This window comes from Chiloscyllium plagiosum, chromosome 36 (genome assembly GCF_004010195.1).
Source record: "Chiloscyllium plagiosum isolate BGI_BamShark_2017 chromosome 36, ASM401019v2, whole genome shotgun sequence".
NCBI lineage: Eukaryota > Metazoa > Chordata > Chondrichthyes > Orectolobiformes > Hemiscylliidae > Chiloscyllium > Chiloscyllium plagiosum.
This window is the reverse complement of record NC_057745.1, coordinates 21,600,274-21,620,296: the sequence shown is the minus strand read 5'-3', so window position 1 is coordinate 21,620,296 and position 20,023 is coordinate 21,600,274. Positions and strand designations below refer to the sequence as shown.

Below are 20,023 nucleotides of genomic sequence, written 5' to 3'. Positions count from 1 at the left end.
AAATGCTGTCATTGAAACTTTCAAGAAATGATATGTATTTAATATAAATGCAAGATATTTTATAAACGCAAGATACTTTTGCTGTGTACATAAGTTCATTTCATCAATTAGTGTTGCCAGTGAATAAACCTTTACCTTAAATGCTTTTGTTATAGCCAATAAAATCAACCGCACTTGATGAAATCTTCTCATCATTTTCAAAGAACGTAAAGCTCTGAAGATTCGAATAACTTTCAAGAAGTGTAGTTTGATGCTGGTTTTGAGCTGAGTTCCTTTAACAACCTCTGGAACTAGAGACTGGTTATAAAAAAGAATCAGACCAATTTATGTGTTCAATAAACATGATGATTGTTTTCAGCACACAGTTTAAGTTTTGATAAAGCAGGTTCATGTGAACATAATTGGTTTTTGGATTAGTGGTGCTGGAGTAGTTGCAGTGGGAGAGGGACTCCCTGAGATTCTTGTAGAGAGAGGAGGAAAACCTCTTCAAGGCAGTCATCCATGCAAGAGGATTCACAGTAGGGTTAAAATCAACTAGGTAAAAACAATGACTGCAGATGCTGGAAACCAGATTTTGGATTCCCTCTCCCACTGCAACTACTCCATGCTACTTTCTCCCCACTCCCACCCTCCTCTAGCTTATCTTTCCACGCTTCAGGCTCTCTGCCTTTATTCCTGATGAAGGATTTTTGTCCGAAACGTCGATTTTGCTGCTCCTCAGATGCTGCCTGAACTGCTGTGCTCTTCCAGCACCACTAATCCAGAATCTGGTTTCCAGCATCTGCAGTCATTGTTATTACCTTGAACATAATTGGTGTTTATTCACTGAGATCTGTACAATTTTGTGCAGATCAAAAGGTTCTGTTTCCAAAGAACAGTTCCCATCACTTCTCTGGCTGCTCTTTTCACGACATGAAATCAAGGACCCATCCTTTTGGCTCAATTTCTCTCATCCTAAACCCTCACTTCTTTCCAGCCCTAGTTTCACTCTCAACCATATTACAGGAGATCCTGATACTCTTTTCCAGTAACAAGCTTTTAATCTGTTACATGATATTTACTACTAGAGAGAAACAATAATGAAATGCTGTATAAGTTAAGCTTCTAAAAAAAAAGGAAGGAAATGTAAAGCAGTCTAATGGAGTTTTGTAAATGATACGGACTCTGATTCTTACCATAATTAGGACAGTCAGATCAAACACGTTCCAGCCACTTTTCCAAAAATTTACAAAATCATAAAGCCACCTGAGAATGATTTCACATGTCAAAACTGAAAGAATGCACCAGTCAATGATCACTAACATAATTTTTATGGCATGGAACTTTGGTCCTGGTTTGTCAGCAACATCTGAGAAAGAGTCAGACAACATAGCATTATAAAAAACTTGCACAAAATTTATCAAGTGACCAAAACATCTACCTGCAATTCTACACTCCTCCTCAAATGCTACAAGTCTATAACTTGCTGTTTATTTCATTGTACATATAGCAAGCCAGATTTTTGAATACATTTTGAAATGTTCCATTAATTTCTACCATCACAACTTACCGTAAAATGTAACTGAACATAAGCTGGTATTTTCAAATCTTTCTAAACTATAAATACCATTGGAAAGATGTGGTGTGCTGATAAAATACAACATTGAAACACAATGAAAAGTGACCAAAGAATCTTTCTCCTGGCAGCAAGAACATCAAGAGGATTTGTCCTGGTAGCTTTGTGGGAGACTGCATATCATAAATATCTGATTCCTACCATGCTATTTATGAGGGAGAGGGGAAATATGCTCATGAGATATGTACTAATTTCAGTTTCTATAAATGAGTAGAAAATTGATCTAACCAAATTACCCCAATTGTTCCAGTGCTAAAAGTAATAAATTTCTTTCATTTTTGAATTATGGTCCAAAGTTCTGGTCTATAGCACTTGTTTCTCTGAATTTGAAATAGTTTTTTTTAATTTGTAACCCACAGAATGTTTCTGTGGAATAATGAGGAGATATGTGTATAGTTACAAAGAGATTATAATTAGAATTCTGCACATCACCCTATTTGGAAAAAGACATAACTCCAATTGTAACCTAATTAGTTGCTTTTCAATTTTATTACTTTTGTATTTGTCTAGATTGCCAGTATCTAATCTACAATAAAAGAGCAGAAATTTGCTTTCTCTTACCTACTAAAACACCAAATACAATAATGTTGAGGATTATGAGATACAGAATAAGATTTCTGAAAAATGAACCTGGTTGACTCTGATCAGGAAAAATTGCAGCATATTTTTCCCAAGCTAATTAATCAATTGAATACTGTTCAAAATATCAAAATCATATTTAAGATCATAAAATCATAAAATCAAGATGAAGGAGTAAAAACACAAATACACTGTCATCTTATTCTTCACTGGACAATAAATATCACCCTTGCGTTTCACCACTGGCTTCTCTTGGAGTTACATTTTTCTGATTTATCATTTTTTCAAACCTTATTCAAGTGACATGTTCAAAAGTTCTGTTACTTTCTTGTTGAAATCGCTACTACACTGGAAAGTGAAACAAACATGTCTTACACCAAACATGTTGAATATGTTCCCAGTATGGGTGTGACTTTCCAATTATGTTGCAGTGTTGGCAGCATTATTTCTCTTCATGTATTGACTGGATTGTAATAGCTAATTAGAAAAAAATACAGTGGTCCTAGGATACTCTGAATGATGTGTCAGGATTAATGATAGGCTATCTAATGTTAATAGTTCATAAAGTGCTTCTTAAAGCCACCTAACTATTGGGAAGCAGAAATGGATTCAACAACTCAAAGAAGGTGATCTGCAGCTTTGAAGGTGCAACTTTAAATTTCCTACTGTGGAATATCCTTCACCAAACAATGGGGAGTTGGAGAGCGAGAAAATGTTCCCAATAACAACTTTGACGAAAGTTGCAGAATGAGAAATACACAGAACTGAAAGAGAAAGCGATTTACTGTTTTCTGAAAGAACATTCATCCTTATCTCCACTTTGCGGTGTATGCCCATAGCACATTGAATATAAGTATCACAGAGGAAACATATTCAACCAGACATAGCAACTGTTCACTCTCCAGAATTAAAACACATGCTGAAACACCTTGCAATGTGAATCAAAATGTTGCATCTCAGATTTCAATGTTTGTTAAGAACATAACATTTAATCTATTTTCCCCCTTCTTCAAGTCTAGGTGTACCCCAGGTATGCTCCAGGGGTCTACTGACGTGACATATCCAGTATCACTTCGCATCTAGCAAGGCACAGTTTTTAGTCAGAAATTTGTAGGGTCAAAACCTACCCCAGGGAAACAACCACTTCTAGGTTAGCATTTCAGGACAGTATTGACAGTGATATGAATATAGAAACATAGAATCTAGGAGCAGGAGAAGGCCATTTAGCCTTTGAAACCTGCCCCACCATGATTAAATCTGATCATGGGCTGATACTTTATTTAAATACTATATTCCTATTTTTTTCTCATACCCCTTTAATATCTGGAAATTTATCAATTGCTTTATTGAATGTATTCAATGACTTGGCCTCCACTGCCATCTGTGGTAGACAACTCACAGGTTCACTACCTGTGGAGTGGAGAGAGCTTTCCTCAATTTCATTTTGATTCACATTCAGTGGCCTACTCCATATCCTGAGAATACGACTCCTGGGCCTGGACATGTCATTTTGGGAAAACATCCTTCCTGTGTCTAGACTGTCAAGCCCTCTTAAAACCTTAGGTGATACAATCATATCCCCTCTCATCTTTCTAAACTCTAGTGAATGCAGAACCTGTCAAACCAATCTCTCCTATCGGACAGTGAAAGTGGATGAAACTTTAATACAGTGCCTTGAGTCACTCTCAGTTGGACTTTTAATTACTTGGTGAGATAACAATATGAGAGTTTAAAAAAACTTGAGATTTCATGCAGCTACTCAACCTCCTGGACAACATGGCCCAGATCATGTGAGGTAATATTAACTTGTCTCTTGTAAAACAGAAACCAACGTCAATTAAGTTTAACCTGAAGAATATCATAAAACATAAGGATACTCTCCAGAATCCATTGTGCCCACATGTTGAGAGGTGGATACTTGACATAACGATTCTGAAGACAGTTTCTCTGTCTGTAGTTTGAGGAGACATTTGTGTTCCGAATTGGATTAAAATCAAAGCGCACCAATTGCAGAGGATCTTCGATCATCAACTTGCTCAGCACCTTTGGATCTAAGGTTCAATGAAAGAGGATCAATATATGTTTTTTGTGCATTGACTTTTTTAGGCATTTTTACATATATTTTCTACAAATATTTTTCCATTATTTTAATCTTCACTTTTCTAATTATAAAGTCATATTTAAAAATGTAAATTTACTCTGCAAGACATTTATGTAACATGTCGAGAATGTGGTGCTAGAAAAGCACAGAAGGTCAGACAACATCCGAGGAGCATGAGAATCGACATTTCAGGCATAAGCCCCTCATCAGGAATGAAGCTTGTGGGTCAGCGCTGAGAGATAAATGGGAGTGGGGTGGGGGTGAGGGGAGGGGGCCATTATCCCTCACATTATCCCAGTCCCAAGCCTCCAACTCGCAATGCCCTCTGAACCTGTCCAACACTGCCCCCTCTGACCTATCACCTTCTCCCTCACCTTCATCCACCTATCGCTTTCCCAGCTACAGCCACCCCCCCCATGTCACCACCCTCCCATCTATCTCTCATTCCCGACCCACAAGCCTCATTCCTGATGAAACACTTATGCCTGAAACATTGATTCTCCTGCTCCTCAGGTGCTACCTGACCTGCTGTGCTTTTCCAGTGCCACATTCTCGAGTCTGATCTCCAGCATCTGCAGTCCTCACTTTCTCTTAATTTATGTAACATGTCAATACTGACAGTATACTAGATCACAGGTAGTGTCATTTCCTGCCCGGTCAGCTAAAAGGTTGGTGAGAAATGCAGCAGCGTTGCTGTTGGATACTCTGCCACATTTCAGTGCTCTGGGGCATATTAACTGGCTCAAGGTGAGATTTTTACTTGGATGCATGTCCTGCCCCAAACATCTACTAGCTAATCCATTGGAACTGGTGAGAATTTCTCAGACTTCAAGCAATCCCATGATTCTGAGCGGAGATAAGTGTGGGTAGAGAAAGAAGATTAGGTTTCCTGGGGAGGGGTAGGCGAAGCAGACATTGGTGAGCGGAGGTGGAGGAATGTCATGGGAATTCCAGCTCTCTATACTGTCTGTGCTGCCACCACCATACTCCTGAAGCAAAATTATTGTTCCAGCAGCTTTGAAGATGACTGGATATTAGATCTCATTCTTTTGAGATTCTAAGTTGCTCTACACACAAGCCGATATTACATCAGCAGAGTAGGTTGGTGTTTATGTCACCCTTCAGTATTAACCCTTTCAGGTCTTTATAAAACAGCTAACCTTCCCATCCAAGGCCTTAGGAGAGTAACCTGTTGAAAACAGAGGTCAGACTGGAAGCAATCCTCAAGTGGCCAGTAATTGGAAAAACAGAACAAGTCTTATCCACAAGCAAGTATTCACAAACTAAGCCGCCAGACAAATAATGAAATAACATCTGTTTTGAACATAATGCTGTTCTAATACGCAGCCTTAATTTTTTTTAACTTTTGTCTGTGTTAATAATAGTAACAAATGCGAGTAAATAGAAGAGTCAGCAGGTGAATCAATTTACGGTATGGTGGTGTAGCAGTGTCTGATATCAAAGCCGTACTGGCTGGTGTCTGGTAAGAAACTTGGTGGGAAAAAAAGATTAAAACATAACTTTATCCTGGAAGACTTCGCCTTTAAAATAACTTACTCCAAGGTCAATAAGCGTTCTCATGTTAAATAGTCAACCTGCTTGATATTATTCCCAACAAGCATTGACTTGGTTACTTCTGTTCAGTCAACTTTCATAGAAAATTTACTTTGCAGAGGTTAATGCTTTTAACAAAATAATGAATAGAAAAATATCAAAAAATTGCATTAAGCACTTATCTGCTCACTGGCCTTTGTCATTTTCAGGTCTTGCATTACACTAACTACAGAACAACACTCTAATCAGCAGAATCAAGATCCAATAGTCCAGCAAGAGCAGAATAGAGATGGGATTTTGATCCACTCTCATATTTTGCAAAAATGTTTATTTTAAGCCTTACTTTTAATAACAAAATCATTCAGAATTATGAGGCACAGGTTAGAGAACAGTACATTACTTTTTGTTTTACTGGAGTTACCTCACAAACAAAAATCTGATAGGATTACCACTCATCTGTGTTTTTATTCTGTATCACAGTACTAACTGCCATCACTGACTTATGCTACTTGACTGTGATTTGAAAATAAGCTAAAAACAAAATAAACTCTTCTACCAACTCTACAGTTTCCATGTTAGTAAATATTTTGAGGTGAGTTTCCTCTGGCTGCTTTTAGAAATTTAAATATAGTAGGAAAGCTGTCCTAAAAGAACATATTTTCTATCATGCTGATTGGTAGAAATCTTCCAGTTCCATGTGTCTTGTCATTAACACATCGCAACCAACAGCATTCCCTTTATGTTGATATAAACATATCTTCATGGTCCTGTTGTATGGTAAGATCCCATTAGTCAATTAACACAAAGTATATGCAATTACACCAGTCTCATCTTCTCCAGATCTGCATCCTCCCTCAGTTCATTTATTCATTGAACAGGAAGAAGACTGCGAAATGACACAGCGTTTGGTAGAACTCTAACTGCAGCTGAACTAAGGCTGGAGTGAGCAATGACTAGGCCTGAGACTGCTCAGGCTCTTTGGAAACTAATAGTAGGATAAGTTTCTTTTGAAAACAACCAGCATATAATAAAACATTAAGTTTTAGACTGTTATTTTATTTTGAGGCTCAGATAATAATTACAAATTATTAAATCTTTTTGCCCACACATTATTACTTTATAAGTATTTTGTATAGCTCTTATGCATTCCTTCCATTAATTATTTTTGAAGATTGCTTAGAATCCCACTTAGGTCCACTATTTAATCTTAATGTACAATTTACCTGCACAAACCAGCAAAACTGACCCTCATTGCCAAGTCAGAATGTTGTAATACTGAATGAATAAACATATTGGATACAAATAATAACATTGCTATTACTGTGTCTATGATTTCAACTGCACCAGAGACATAATGGAGGAAAGATTGACTAACCAGATTTTAAGTGTTATCTCCCCATAAATATACATTCAAACAAATATATACACTTTAAAATAGCATACATTAAGATGCAATATTAAAATGATAAAACCAAGAAGATAACAGCATTGAAAGATGATGTTGTTTTTAGACTTTACCCATGTTTTGTAATAACATGTTTGTAATGCATAGATAAACATGTATATCTTGCACTTTGTACACATAGACTCTGGACTAGTTAAATAGACAGCACCCTCTTAAATTCAAATCCTCATTTAATGAGAGTTTTATTCACTCTTCATACTTTTGTATGCATTTTTCATTTTCACTAGCAAAATCAACTTTGTTTATTACACAATCTATAGTACCTTTAACATCATTCATGTTATATTTGGGATTATTGATGACCAATCCTTGTAAATGATCCAACAGGTTAAAATCTTGAATGAGTTTTGCTCGGATAATTTCAGCCCGAGGGTTCTCCTTTGAATGGATATGGGAAACTCCTTTTCGTTCTGGAATTAGTTTCCGTGTATCCATTGTGAGAAGCTAGTCAATAGAAAGACAGTGTGTAATGTTTACATGCTGTAAGTTTTCAATCAGTATCTTACATGAATCCCATCACCCTCTGAGATATCCTCTTTGACATGCTGGCTTTTAACTGCTCCACTATTGGTTTTGCACCTTTAGATGCCGAGGTCCAATCTCTCCCCCTCTTTCTTCCTTTAAGATACTCCCTGAAGTCTATCTCTTTGGCCTGTTCTTGTTCTTGAGTTTAATAAGGTTCCTGTGAAGTCCCTGCGATACTTCACACTGCTAAAGATGCTATCTAAATGCAAGTATCATTGTTATTATTGTAAGAACTTGACAATCATTGCCTTCCCAAATAAACATCTGGAACCAATACAAACATGCAACGCAGAAAATAAAAACCCTGAAAATCAATCTTCTCATTCACCTTAGTAACATGGCAAAAATGTATGGTCAACAACATAGAACTCTTATAGTTGTCCCCAGGCAGGCTTTTCTTTAAAATGTGAAGAAGTGCTATTAATGTACAATCATTTCATATTATTAATGTAGGTGTAATTGTTAGAAGATGAATAATGATTATAATGATCAAATCAAATCTGTCCCTCTACTTAAAAAAAAAACACATTTTTAGTCTAATGGTAAAACTGACTCTGTATCCTGTTAAATCTACATCAATTATAAATACAAATAATTATAAAGACAATTAACAGCAATCTCCTGCTTGCAATGAGTAAATGCAAAAGTCCGACAAATACAAAGATGATAAATGAGCCGTTAACCTGTGTTTGGCGCGGCGCTTAAGAAAGAAATATTGAGCTGAATCTTACCAGATATCTGTCGAGTGTAATTTTTGTTGCATTTTACCCTGTATGTGCCCTACAGCGCCTACTCATTAGATGTTAACCCAACGTTCCTACTCACCGTAAGTAGAAGTACTCACCAATGCAATGATATCGCAGAATGTCGAGCATCAATTTCATGTTTGTAAATTGTTTCACACCTGGTCAAGCACTGATCGTCTGAAGCTGCCCTGCGAAGTTTGCCCCTGATTTGGCAGACATGGTGATATTCGTGTCCTGCTTTCTGGACAGGGATCTGGTGGACTGGGTCAGGCAGTCCTTTTCCCCCAGGTCTAGTTGAGGAGACCCTGTCAATCTGGTCTAAGGATGCAATCCATGTCAGTGTAGTTTCCAAGGTCTGGCAAAAGGCCCGGCTGTGAGGGAAGAAGGTCAGTGGCCTTCTCAGCTCCAACAGGGGAAGTGCCACTATCTTCTGTCTGTGACCTCACACCCATAGATATTGGTCTCCTCAGCTGTTATGAGGAGAGAATCCTGGCCCTCACTGGTGAGGACCAGGACCACTCATGAGGAGATACTGAAACTTACAAGTCCCAGCAACCAGGTAAGAAGATTTGCTGATTGCACTGCCACTCACCGTTCATCCTCTCTGTGGATGTATTATTATCATGACATAACTTCTTGGTCAGAATGCTTTCTCTCTTTTGCCTTCAGTAGGCATGAGGAACATATCCATGATTCATGCGGTCAAGGTATGGTGCTGCAAGATACGCCCTCATCCTATGAGGCACAGATCTCGCAGAAGACAAGGCTGCTATTTATGCTCTCCATCAGCTCAGATACTGGAACCCTGCTGGGCCTGCACTCTAGGTCACAGTCAGGGGCACTTGCTGGTGAGCACTTCATTGCCATGTCTTTGAACTTAGCCGAAGAAAGGTTCCTGTCCACTGGCACTTAGAGGACCTCCAGAAACCAAACACTTCCACTGCTCCAGACAGTGGAGGACCCCACGGCAACAGCAATTTGTGACTTCATCAACACACGTAAGCAGAGATGGGAACGGCAGGCAGGTTGGTCAGGGACAATGGGCTGGCAGGACTGGAGCGACATGGTTGGCACTCTGCTGCCTCAGGTATGTGAGTGTCAGGCTGTCTCCATGGGCAGATTGGTGTCCAGCAGCCTCAGAGACCTACATTCTCTGGCTCTAGCCATTAGTGCTCAGCAGCAATGCAAGGCAGCAGGGTGGTGGGTGAGGGACCTCAGTCCAGGTGGCCATTCCTCACAAGGAGTCGGACTGGTGCCTGTGGGAAGAAAATAACTTCATGCAGACCTCACCCCCACCCCCAATAAGTCTCTCAGGACACTTCAGTTATGGCCTCTGAGTGAGGAGAATGTACCTAGCTCTGAGCAGGACATACTCAGTGTGTCTGAGTTTTATAGATACATGTGCTCCTCAAGTCACTTGGCCAAACCTCCAAGACCAATGGACTCCATTGTAAGCTGGGCCCTCTCCATTCACCCCAGGATTGCAATGAAACATTGTGGGAGGGAAAGGAAGAAGATCCCCACATTTGTATATATCTATTCACTTTTCATCATCAGCTGTGTGTGTAATGTCTAATTACAAAGAAAACATTGATTTATTATAGCCTTGCTATCCTTCACTCTGCACGATGTTTGATGGTCCAAGGTGTGAATTGACCAGCTCTTGCACCATATACAGGCAATGGATAAATGGCAGATAATTGCTATTTTGGCAACTATGATCTTTCTGGTACAGTGCTGTCCCACCAAAGAAATGGTCTGTCAATATCCCACCCTATGTTCTTCAGAACGTCTTTTACTTCCATGCTCTATCATCTCTCCCCCACTCCTACTTTGAGTTGCCTCTTTTCACTATTGTAGTCCCCTCTGAATCCCAGCATTCTAACTTCAATCCCCACAATTAAGTTGCCCAGCCTCCTTCCTACAGCAGTGGCACCTGATAACCTGTCCATCCCCTTTGACTTTTAATGGATAGACTGTGACCAACACCCTTCAGCCACATAACTAGACAGCCCCAAACGATGAGAGACCAAAACCCTAACTGATATTTGTACAGCTTCCTGACTGTGTTCCTGTCACTCCCCAAACTGGCTGAATTGGACCCACAGAGCTGTGGTCCTACCCTCGGACTGCAGAGGTACAGACCCTCTGATTTTTACCACCCTGAATGGCTGACTGACTGAAGTCTAGCCCTCAGACTGATATCAGAGGCTGCCATGGACTTAACTGAGAACTACTCCCCTTAGATTTTGAGACATGTCTGTCTACTTGCTGGGCCTCAGCTGGCAGCTGGGGCAGATATAACACTGATGCAGCATGGCATTGGACAACACCAGCCCACCTCTTTATCTGATGGCAGCTGACAACTATGACAAATTGCCTGGCTTTGTGCCTGCTCTGAACAGCAAGGCCAGATAGAAGGATTCAGGTTTCATTGAGGGGCCAAAGCACAAGAAGACAAGGGAAGGCAGGGATGATGTGAGCATCCTGGTAGGCACAAAGGGAGTGAGCACTCCAAAAGCAGCCCTGAGATGCAGCCTGGTCCAGTCTGTGTGCTCAGTGCCTCAACAAGTGCAGTGTCCATGCAAACACATTCCAATGAGAGGAGCCAGTGCACTTCAAAATGCAGCATCTATGAACATGGGAAATGTGTCATTGCTGCTCCTGGAGCGTGCCCTGGAATGTTGATGCCTGATATCCAAGGTGAAGGTCCAGGGACACAAGTGGCAAGCTGGAGTTGCCAGATACATTCCCTAACTTCCATGTTGGGAACTCCCACTGTCTCTCCAGTGGGTCATAGATGGAGATTAAGTAATAATGAATGTGATAATGAGTACTGATCCCTGTTTACAGCCTCTCACTGCTCACTCGTGAGAAAGTCATTTCAATGTGACCTTTGGCCTTGATATTGAAAAGGGCCTCACCAGATATCTCACCTGAATTTCCCAAATTTCTTGCCATAGCCCACGTCATTCAGGACCTGGGAGGATTCCGTCCATTTGGTAGAATTTACTGCCCATTAGTGATGGATTTAAAGGCTGGGAGACATTTAACGAGGTGGGAGAAAGCACAGTAGGGATCCTGCTATTTTCCACCTCTGCCTCTGCATTTTTTCCAGAGCAGGTTCATGAACAAATTTTCTACACCAATGCTAATTGAGGCCTTTACATAAGCAATTCAAGATCACATCCCCCAGTGCCATTGGAGGTGAGTGGGTAGTTTGGCAGGTAGGCCTTAATTCTGCAGTGCTTGATCAAGGAACCAGACATCAGGAAGAATAGGAGGGGAATACTGACAGCCACCCTTTGCTGTTTCTTCCAATTCTCCTGTTACTGCAACCCCCACCACCAAGTCGAAAGCCATTGAGCCTCATTCCCTGTAACAGCTGCCCTATCATGACTCATCTGTGGCCAGGCCCCTCGACAACCCTTGTTCACTGGTGGTACATAACCAGCTGCTCCCACAGCTACTGGTGGTGTTGATGAGCAATGGAGAGTTACTGGCCTCTGACTGGGATGACCAATGTCCAGCAGGCCTTCCTCAACTGAGATGATACAAGGCTTCTGCCATATTGCTGATGTTAAATTGTACCCACAGAATAGCAACAGAGCCTATTGGTTTTCTTCAAACACTGTTCAAGGAACTTTGGGTCTTCAAGAATAATTTTGTCACAATAAATGTGGAATGCTTGTGCATTCGCATTTGTCATTAAAAATTCCAAATTCCAATGGCAACCAGTCTCCATTCCATTTCTGCTGGTGAATATTGAGAAATATATATTATGTTCATTGTAGTGAATTTTAAAACTATGTTTTGGGCAGTGCAGATAAAAGCCCAGAGCATAACAGGGGTCAGGAGAGAATAGGAAATTGATGTGTTAGCCCTTCCTTTCTAATATTGTATGAGAATTCATTGTCATGGCTCACATTAATAACAGCCATTTGGATTGGATATGAGAAAGGATCCCTGTTCATGAAACATTATTCTAGTGAATTATCAATGGCCCAGATGTTGGAGTGCTATTGGCATCAAAACTGCCAGCTTTTGCTGTCTTTGACCCACTGAACTGAAATTGACAATTCAGGAGCCTACACATATGCAGAAATCCAAACGTTTGTCAGTGCTTTTACACTTCTCCAGACTAACCGTGTTGAAGCATCCCAGACTGCAGTCAATGGGGAATGTACGAATTAACAAGAAACATCCATGCTGTTAACCTCTTAAAAATGATTACTGCATTGCCTCACTGGTCTGAAGAGGCTAATCTTATATTTGAAGAGTTTCTAATTTCTCCATTAAGGTATACAAATTCCCCACATTTAAAAAATATTCATGACATTTTAGCTTACATCTTAATCCAATCCTAATCGTTTGCTACATTATCTGAAATAGTTAAATTAAAAGCAGAAATATTTAGAGCTTCTAACTCTCAGGTTTGCCCTCTGTAAAAATGCTGCTTGCCTTTCGTGTTGACAGCACTGTTGCAAATGGCTGGAAATCCCCTCAACTTGGCACCAGCTTTACACTTAGCTTGAGAAGGAAGAAACCCATCCTCTCGAGATTGCTAGATCTTTGTGGGCAACTTTCTTTAAGGTCAACAGGTAGCAGCCTTGTTTGATCACAGACCACAAAATCCACTGATAATACTTTCAGTTTGACAGGAGGAAAATAAAGGTATGTGTAATACACAAACTATGTAGTAAGAGGAATTTGGCTTATTTATTGGTTTTTAATATTATAGCCTTATCTTATCTATTTACTGTATATTTTTCCTGACACTAAATTCATCAGAGCCACAGGAAGAGACCAGGTCATTTTATCATTGTAGCTGCTTACCAAAATCCTCACTCAAATAAAAGCAGAATGTTAATTGGTGTCTTTAATTTGCCACGTTGCGCATGACCTCGTCATCGTTAAGTTGAGGCGATTCTGAGTGAACTGTGCTTCATTTGTCACACTTTATTCATGATATCATGATTACATTTCTGGTGTCACAGTAGCATGCAAATGACATCATAGGGGAACGTAAACATGAATAGCATTCCAAATTCCAAAACAATAGTTAAGAGTATAAGACCTCATTGAAACACGTCCTTTAGGCCAGTAGATTAAAAAAGCAAGAACTCTATTTAAATAATTATTGTCATGTTGCAGGATTTATTAGAAGTACTTCTGATGAGTATTCAAATGGTGCAATGTAGGAAACACAGCAACCTATTTGCAGATTGAAAGCTCTGACAAACATCAATGGAGGGGGACAAGAGAGTATTGATAATTGATTGAAGAATAAATATTGTCCTGGAATACAATTTCTTAGTGTGCCAACTGAACTGACAAACCCATTTCTTGAGAAACCATTAGAGAGAGATATTTGGTTATATGTAGGGTTGAAGGGTATTTCAAAGGGGTAGAGAATTCCATAAACAAGGAGTATGGCGAGGGAGCATGGTCTTTGTGAACTACCACAGCCAGTACAGGGATTGAATCTGTATTGTATGCTTTATTGTGCGCCACACTTTAGCCAACTGAAACAACCAACTTTCCACTTTTCCAACATAAACCCTTCTTTAATTGTTTTGTATAGAGAAGGTTCCACATAACACGAATCAGCATAGGAAAAGAAGAGTGAGGAATCTGTGTGATTCTTCAGGCTATGATCTTAAGACTCATTATGAGAAGTGAGAAAAGAGCTCATGGACATGGAGTGGAAAATGGGGCTTCCCAAATGGCTAATACACTTTCCTTTACATTTTTTCTCCTTATCCATTTATTCCATTACACAAGTGGATTTGCAACATTGACGAATAATACAGTGAGACACCTTACTGTGCATAAAGATGTATCTAACTGCAAACATGGAGTGAATTGATGGTGGAGCATTTATTGAAGCATAGAATGAGGAGAAAGTGAGGTCTGCAGATGCTGGAGATCAGAGCTGAAAATGTGTTGCTGGAAAAGCGCAGCAGGTCAGGCAGCATCCAGGGAACAGGAGAATCGACGTTTCGGGCATAAGCCCTTCTTCAGGAATCCTGAAGAAGGGCTTATGCCCGAAATGTCGATTCTCCTGTTCTCTGGATGCTGCCTGACCTGCTGCGCTTTTCCAGCAACACATTTTCAGCTCTGAAGCATAGAATGTCAGTGCAGAGGTGAAGAAATTGTATTTAGATTTTCAAGAGATGTAACATGCAAAGATTAACTTTAAGGTTTTTCATTTACAGAATAATTCATAAGGCCTACTTACGAATTCATTTGATAACTCTGCTTCAGCAAATCATCAAATCATTTGATAGTTTGCCAACCAGGTTGTATTGTTTGGAGTCATCAATAGACGCCTTTGTGTGGTACTGCAAGACATTTAATTAGTGCAGACTGCATGGTGGTGAGCTTCCTATTTCAAGAGCTGTTACTACAGAAATCCCAAAGGCTGACTTTGTAAGTATAGCAACCTTCATGAGTCCCATCAAAAGGAATCTTCAGATCTTGAGTTCCAAAATACAGCAGTTTGTATTGACTGTCTTTGAAAATTATTTTGTGGTTATCAACATACAGAAATTCAATAATTCGATTTCCTTGCAACTGTGTGTTCTCACACTGATCTGTAACCACACTGTAGCAGTGGAGGAACAAAAACTGAAGCTGATTTTGCCAACCATCAGAATGATGCTACATCCTCCCAATCAATCATATTGCTAAAGTGTGACCTCAGTCCAACAGGCAGTCATCACATCAAAAGCCACAGGGCCAACAGATGCAGGGGGTCATTTTCTGAGCCATGAACATTGAGCCAGATTAAATTTATAGGAATGCATGGACATTCATAACCATCCTCCAGCTACAAAGGAAACATTTAGAAGTATGTAATCAAGAATATAGACCTACATCAAACCTACACAGTCACAGACAGCATATGTTAGGGTTACAGTCTCTGACCTATACTATCCACTGTGTATAATAATATAATAGCCTCTAATATATCAAGATGGTTATTTTGACAGGAGATACATGAAATCAATTGGAGACAAACTATGCAGAAATCTTGACTGTGGACCCAATGGATTGTTTCATGTGGCAAGAGTTTGGGACATATTTGCAGGTGATTGTTCTCTTAAGCATGTGTAAAGTGAAAACAGGTTATAGTGGATTCAAAATGCTAACTTGGTTTCAGTCTCCATCGATGCTACCAGATCTGCTGAGTTTCTCCAACATTTTTTGTGTTTGTTGCAATTAATGGTTTGGTATATTATTCTCTGTACAATGAGCCACACTTTTACTCTTCAGCATTACGCAACCATTTTTCTTTCTTGCCTTCATCCCCTGGCTTGTTGCCATCTTTTTTCATCAATCTGAATTATGGTCAGGCCCGTGGGCAGGGAAACATTATGCAAGGAATAAGTATGTTGCAATATTCTTGGTGACTCATTGTCCCATACGTTCAATATCAGAGGATACAGAAAGTCAGTTTCAGAAAGAAGCATGGGCCACATTATAACTTCTGCTGTGAATACACTGTTTCCCTTGCAGCTGAACCTGTTGCCTTTGTGAATTTTCAAACAATACTGCTACAACAATTGACTGGTTTAGAAATTAAGAAATCATTGGACAGACTGGGATAACAGACAACAGATACTTTGTGAACCAGCTGCCCACTTCTGAAAGGGACTGCCTGTCATGTTCATGGAGAGGCATAAGTAGTAGGTATACTCTGGAATGTGCATGTATGAGAAATTATGTCCGCTAGTCCGGGGAAAACTTCTGTGTGTACAAAATGGAAAGATTTTTCTGCAATTGGCCAATAAACATTGCTGGGACCGCTGAATTTATTCATCAATGTTTTGATGATCTACATGATGCAACTCTACATTGAGGTTAAATTAGGCATAGATCTGTTGTCATATTTATAATAAAGTTCAACACTGCTGTAGCCTTGACTGCATAGTTCCTTGCTGGCGCTTTTCAGGAATGTTTTCTAACAATGCAACTGATTTTGAATGGGTCTGAATATAGGTTTATGGCATTGGACAGTACTTAACAGACTAAGTAAGTATCAATAGCGTGAAGACGTCTGTCTGCCATGTCTTATCTGATGTATCTACTCTTCTTTTCCCAATGGTAGATGGTAAAGAAATACATGCTTGAGAGGAATGAATCAGTGCCCATTTTTAATAATAGCTTTTGTTGTAAAACATAAGGATAGGGGATGTAAAAGAAGGTGGCAATGAAATTGGTCCAATACCAATAAAGCAACAACAGCAATTTGAATTTATATAACACCTTTAAAGTGGTGAAATATCCCATGGTACTGCAAAGGTGCATTATGAAACAAAAGTAGGCACCATGCCTGCAAAGATGGTATCTTTTTAATTTTCTGTATTATTTTATTATGGACTGAATTGTGAAAAGAATAATTTTAAAACCAAGGTTTGCAGAAGGAATTTTTTTTTTAAAAGAAGTTACCGAAATTCATTGTAAGCTGAGTTAACAGTACTGCTTTCTTCAAACTGTGGGAGATGCTGTCTGAAGATGGGCAGGCACCAGGGAATGTGTACAAAATGAGATTCGACTGGCAACAAGGTTACTGATTGGTTTGTGGAGCTGTGAACTGTAATGGATGCCAAAGGCAATCATCCTGACAATTATGTAATTGGCTCCTGGGTAACGAAATAGATCATCATAGAATCACAGGCCTTTCAGCCCAACAAGTCCACACCGACCCTCCGAAGAGTAACCCACCCAGACCCATTCCCCTACCCTATATTTACCCCTGACTAATGCACCTAACCTACACATCTCTGAACACCATGGGCAATTTAGCACGGCCAATTCACCTAACCTGCACATCTTTGGACTGTGGGAGGAAAATGGAGCACCTGGTTTCACAGACACGGGGAGTATGTGCAAACTCAACACGGACTAGAACTGAACCCAGTCACTTGTGTTGTGAGGCAGCAGTGCTAATCACTGAGCCATCGTGCCACCCATAGCTTGTGGGTATCAATGACACTGACAGAAGCCTACGGACAGTTTTCTCTCCTGGAACATAACTAAAGCCTGAGAAAAGCCAGGTTATTTTCTCTCACCAGTTGCTGTAAGTTGTGGCCGTTAATAAATAACTAAGAAACTTCTCAACTGCCTGTACTTCCAACAAAGAACCTGGAGAAATCAGATTGAAGAACAGAAAATCCTGGCAAGCAAAAGGATCATCTTGGAGAACCATATGGATAGGGGCTATTGGACTGCATTCCCAGGTTTATTTCCCTCCACCCACAAGACCAATTTTTCTTTTGTCAGCCTGTAATTGTACATAGGCTTTTTTTTCAACTGGTTAGAGTTTTAACTGGTAGAGTTATATGTTGATAGTTTGTGCTTGTTTATCAGGGACTATATCTTTGCAATAAGTAATAGACCTTGTTCAATATATGATTGTGGTCCATGTTTTCTGATCGCCGAGCTTTATCTAACAGATAAACTAGGTACTTTACATGCAGTGAAATTTTCACTTTTGTGACAAGTCCAGGGATAGCAGGGCTTGTTTTCCAGCATGCTGCCACAGTGAAATATGACATGCCACATAAGGGGATACTGGCGCATGTAATCAGTGGCAGGTTTTAAGGAATGTCTTAAAAGAGAGAGACCAGCAGAGAGTTGGATGGCCACACATCTCATGTATCTGCATGACTTTGTGCTGATATCACCATTTACATCTAATGGCTTTTAGATTTCTTTCATATTCTGATTAGCTTGCTTTTCAACACAGAGGAAGAGGCATGAAGCTAGTAATGATTGGGAGCACAGTCAATCTATCATTCATACTGGGGGAGAATTTGTCATGATATAGTGCCTTTCTACATTAATGTCAGCATTACAGTATCGTACTCAGCAAACTTTTCCTTTTTATTCATTCAGTATGGGCATCACTGGCTAAGGTAATAATTTATTACTGAGCTGAAAATGTGTTGCTGGAAAAGCGCAGCAGGTCAGGCAGCATCCAAGGAACAGGAGAATCGACGTTTCGGGCATAAGCCCTTCTTCAGCATCTGCAGTCCTCACTTTCTCCTCCTTAATAATTTATTACCATCCCTAAATGCCCAGAGTCAACCGGACCTGCCCTAATGGGCACGAGTGAACCAGATGAGATTTTCCAACAATCAACAATGGATTCATGGTCATAATTAGATCTTTAGTTCCAGATTTTTTTTTTAATTGAATTCAAATTACACCAACTGTCATGGATTTGAACCCAGTTCCCCAGAACATTACCAGGGTCTCTGGATTAACAGGGTCAGTGATAATATCATTAAGTCATTGCCTCCCCAATGGTTTTACAATCATCAACTATCTTAATCATAGTTTTTTTTTATTGAATTCAAATTTCACCATCTGCTATGGCATGATTCGAACCCAAGTCCCCAGAACATTCGCTGATTTTATGGATTAATAGTCTAGCATCTAATAGTCATCATTGACTTTCACTTAGTGTGTGTATTTCAAGCAAATGGCACTGTGTGGAAGTCAAAGGGAAGAGTCCTTAGTGGAGTGGAGGATAAAACAGTCAGTCAGAGAGTATTGTTACTATGAGTCAAGGGACTCAACTGATTACAGTACAAGGGGTTTCCCAAAGACAGTCCTAGAGTTGTAGCGGATGAAGTCCAGGTATTACAGATAGGTCCATTATGGTGCTGTTGAAACATTAGTCCATAGTTTGGCCAGTCTTTCCTCCAGTGAAATAAAGGGGTGTTTGAGTATGGTAGAAATGGATGCAAGAGCAGTTAATGATTATGCATGTGCAGCAGAGATGTCCCCACGATTGAGCTGAACTAACAGAGGGCATAAATGGTTAGTAGTTTGGGAGGATAAAGTCATGCAAGCCCTTAAGTGAACATGATGCAGATAGTAGTTCATGTACCTTGCTGAGCTGTGGTAGAGTTAGAACGATTGCTAGCCCTGTGAGTGAGAGATTGCAGAAAGAAGATGCAAAACATAATCTGTGTAGCAGCATTTAAAATATTTTAAAGCAGCCTTGATCAGGAAATAACATTGAGTGATATGACGAGGGAAGTTAAGAAACATATAAAGTTAAAAGAGAAAAAATATAACATAGCAAAGATAAATGGGAAAACTGAGGACTGGGAAGCTTTTAATGAGCAACAGAGGATTAATAAGAAGGAAATACGCAGAGGAAAAATGAGGTACGAAGGTAAACTGGCCAATAATATAAAGGAGGATAGTAAAAGCTTTTTTAGGTATATGCAAGGCAAAAAAATGGTTAGGACTAAAATTGGGCCCTTGAAGACAGAAACAGGGGAATACATTACGGAGAACAAAGAAATGGCAGAAGAATTAAATGGGTACTTCAGATCTGTGTTCACTGGGGAAGACACAAGCAATCTCCCAGAGGTCCCTGAAGGACCTGAACTTAAGGCAATTTATATTTGCCAGGA

At 39.7% G+C, this 20,023-nt stretch overlaps 1 protein-coding gene across 5 annotated transcripts in view; it reads right to left on the bottom strand.

Moving 5' to 3' along the window:
* Positions 1 to 9,106, bottom strand: part of LOC122541038 (cation channel sperm-associated protein 2-like) — a 30,101-nt gene extending 20,995 nt beyond the window's left edge. For 2 of the 5 annotated variants that reach the window (XM_043677520.1, XM_043677519.1), the window contains exons 1-5: positions 7,578 to 9,106; positions 4,072 to 4,245; positions 2,177 to 2,245; positions 1,176 to 1,348; positions 136 to 297 (exon numbers count right to left, since the gene is read on the bottom strand). In XM_043677520.1, coding sequence (XP_043533455.1) covers positions 136 to 297; positions 1,176 to 1,348; positions 2,177 to 2,245; positions 4,072 to 4,245; positions 7,578 to 7,749 — 750 coding nt within the window. In that variant the 5' untranslated portion in view covers positions 7,750 to 9,106. The remainder of the gene's footprint in view (positions 1 to 135; positions 298 to 1,175; positions 1,349 to 2,176; positions 2,246 to 4,071; positions 4,246 to 7,577) is intronic. The other 3 variants (XM_043677522.1, XM_043677518.1, XM_043677521.1) reach the window with 3 other exon arrangements.
* Between the last annotated feature and the right edge of the window lie 10,917 nt (positions 9,107 to 20,023).